Here is a 2,056-nt window from a genome sequence, read left to right as displayed (position 1 = left end):
GAACGACACGTATACAGTCCACGTATCACCTATGTCCGCATTTGTTGACAACCACCAGGAATGGTAAGTAATCAGTTCTTATACCTAAAACATTAAGCAACGTGCAATATGTGAACCATAGACAACATAAACTAATTTAATATAGCTAAATAGTTTAAACAGTCAACAATTAAATAACTAAACGCTAAAAACAAATGCCAACCTAAATCTATAAATAACGTCCCCGTGTACCTTATGTCATATGTCAACGTAAAATTATAAAATTGTCTATGGGATAAATGTCGTCCCCTAACATTGAACACTCACCCTATACTCGATGGTGAAATAGCACACGAATATTTACCATAAACAATTATTTTCAACAATAGCGTGCAATCAATGTGTTGCCGTGTTGCAATTAGTATGGGGGGAGGTCTGTACAGCGAACACGGAAACAAGTGACATGCGAAGGACATATGGTCAAGCAAAGAATACGAGTAATTGTTGAATGTTAGTCCAAAATAGGCTAAAAAGAGGACTTGTTTTTTCATAAAACAAAATAAAATTAAAGAGTTTATTTATAGTAACATAGTCTTTATGTTGCCAGATAATATGTGCATTTATCCCGCTTTGTAATAAATCACACGCACGTTGTTTTTTTTTACTCGTACACACATTAAATTGTCATTCCTAATGCATTGACTTCCGTTGATTGTGTGCCGTAAATGTATTGTGTTCGATGTTCGAGTATCGTTTTGGGTTGAAAATATTTTTATTGTCTATGGCACAATCGTAATCACAGCTAATGGACGGATCTGCGCTAATGTAACGTCTGATACAATGTCAATAGAGGATCGTGCGCTGAATTAAATTACAATGAAAATGTTTTATTATAGGGTTCTACTATCGAAGCACCTGGTAAAAACATACATGCATTTATTAAATTCTGATGAATTGCTATTTTAAATGAAAAATGTGAATAAAAATAAAGGATTGTTACATCGTCTTTTTTAATGATATTCAGAAAGTGTCCTTTTGCTTAGACCTGTTTTTTAATTACTAGGTATACGGTATAACCAAATCGAATAAAAGGAGAAAAAACGTTTCCATACTGTTCAAGTCAATCAAACTCCCCTACTATAGGTGCTCGTTTCTCGAATATCAAGTTACACAGATCGAGTTTCGTACAAAAGGTAACAACTCCCTCGCGACGCAGCTGAAAGAATAGTTTTTTTTTTTATCTTGTCACTTGTAATTCTATATTGTTGCTGTCCTGACGGTTGATACAACACTACAGACCTTCTTGCATTACTACCTATACCCTTGTAAATTACTTTATTCCTATTTTAATTGTCTCATTTTTGTGAACACGCAGTCCTATGTAAGACTAGTCATAAAAACAATTACAAATAATTAAAGATTTGATCGTTAGAGTCTTATGTTTTTAGCAAATTCTAACTTTGATTATTTAAGCACTTCTTAACAAAAAAACTAATCAAAAACGGCTTAACTCACTCACAAACGTGAGTTAAGCCTATCTAAATTAGGTTCCGATAATATCTCGAAAGATTAAACAATTGAATTCTTAACAATGTTAACTTCGCCATTTTAACTTGGTATTTTTAGTGTACCCATTGTTTATAAGACTGTTTGATCCAGGTTCAGGTTCTCCGGCCGCGTGCTGGGGCTGGCACTCGTGCATGGCTACCTGCTGGAGGCGTGGTTCACACGCGCGCTGTACCGAGCGCTGCTGCGGCTGCCGCCTGCGCTGGAAGATGTAGACGCACTCGACGCGCAGTTTGCCGCCTCATTGCGATGGTTGCAGGTAATTCTTACTGAGTTTTGAAGTTTCAAATAAATCAAGTGGGTCAAATTGCAATTTTTTCCTTTGCTAATTGGAAAACTCGATTGGAATCTCGCAAATATCGGTGGAGAAATTCCAAAGCATACAAAGTGACCCTTAACAGACAGATCTACGGGTTGTGGTGGTAGAGGACCTTAATAGCTATCGTTGAAGCGCTAAATATATTGCTTGATAGAAAATGTCCTCCTCTAACTTCAAAAAGCCGTTAATCTG

The 2,056-nt window shown here is 36.2% G+C and overlaps 1 protein-coding gene across 1 annotated transcript in view; it reads left to right on the top strand.

Moving 5' to 3' along the window:
* The window catches only part of LOC106109100, a 77,391-nt gene that overhangs the window by 70,433 nt on the left and 4,902 nt on the right, over positions 1–2,056 (top strand). The window contains exons 10-11 of the mRNA XM_013290503.1: positions 1–63; positions 1,639–1,804. Of these exons, the coding sequence (XP_013145957.1) occupies positions 1–63; positions 1,639–1,804 (229 nt within the window). The remainder of the gene's footprint in view (positions 64–1,638; positions 1,805–2,056) is intronic.

This window comes from Papilio polytes, unplaced genomic scaffold (assembly GCF_000836215.1).
Source record: "Papilio polytes unplaced genomic scaffold, Ppol_1.0 DF821289.1, whole genome shotgun sequence".
Lineage (NCBI taxonomy): Eukaryota > Metazoa > Arthropoda > Insecta > Lepidoptera > Papilionidae > Papilio > Papilio polytes.
Note: the sequence above shows the minus strand (reverse complement) of the source record. Positions and strands in the feature narration are given on the sequence as shown.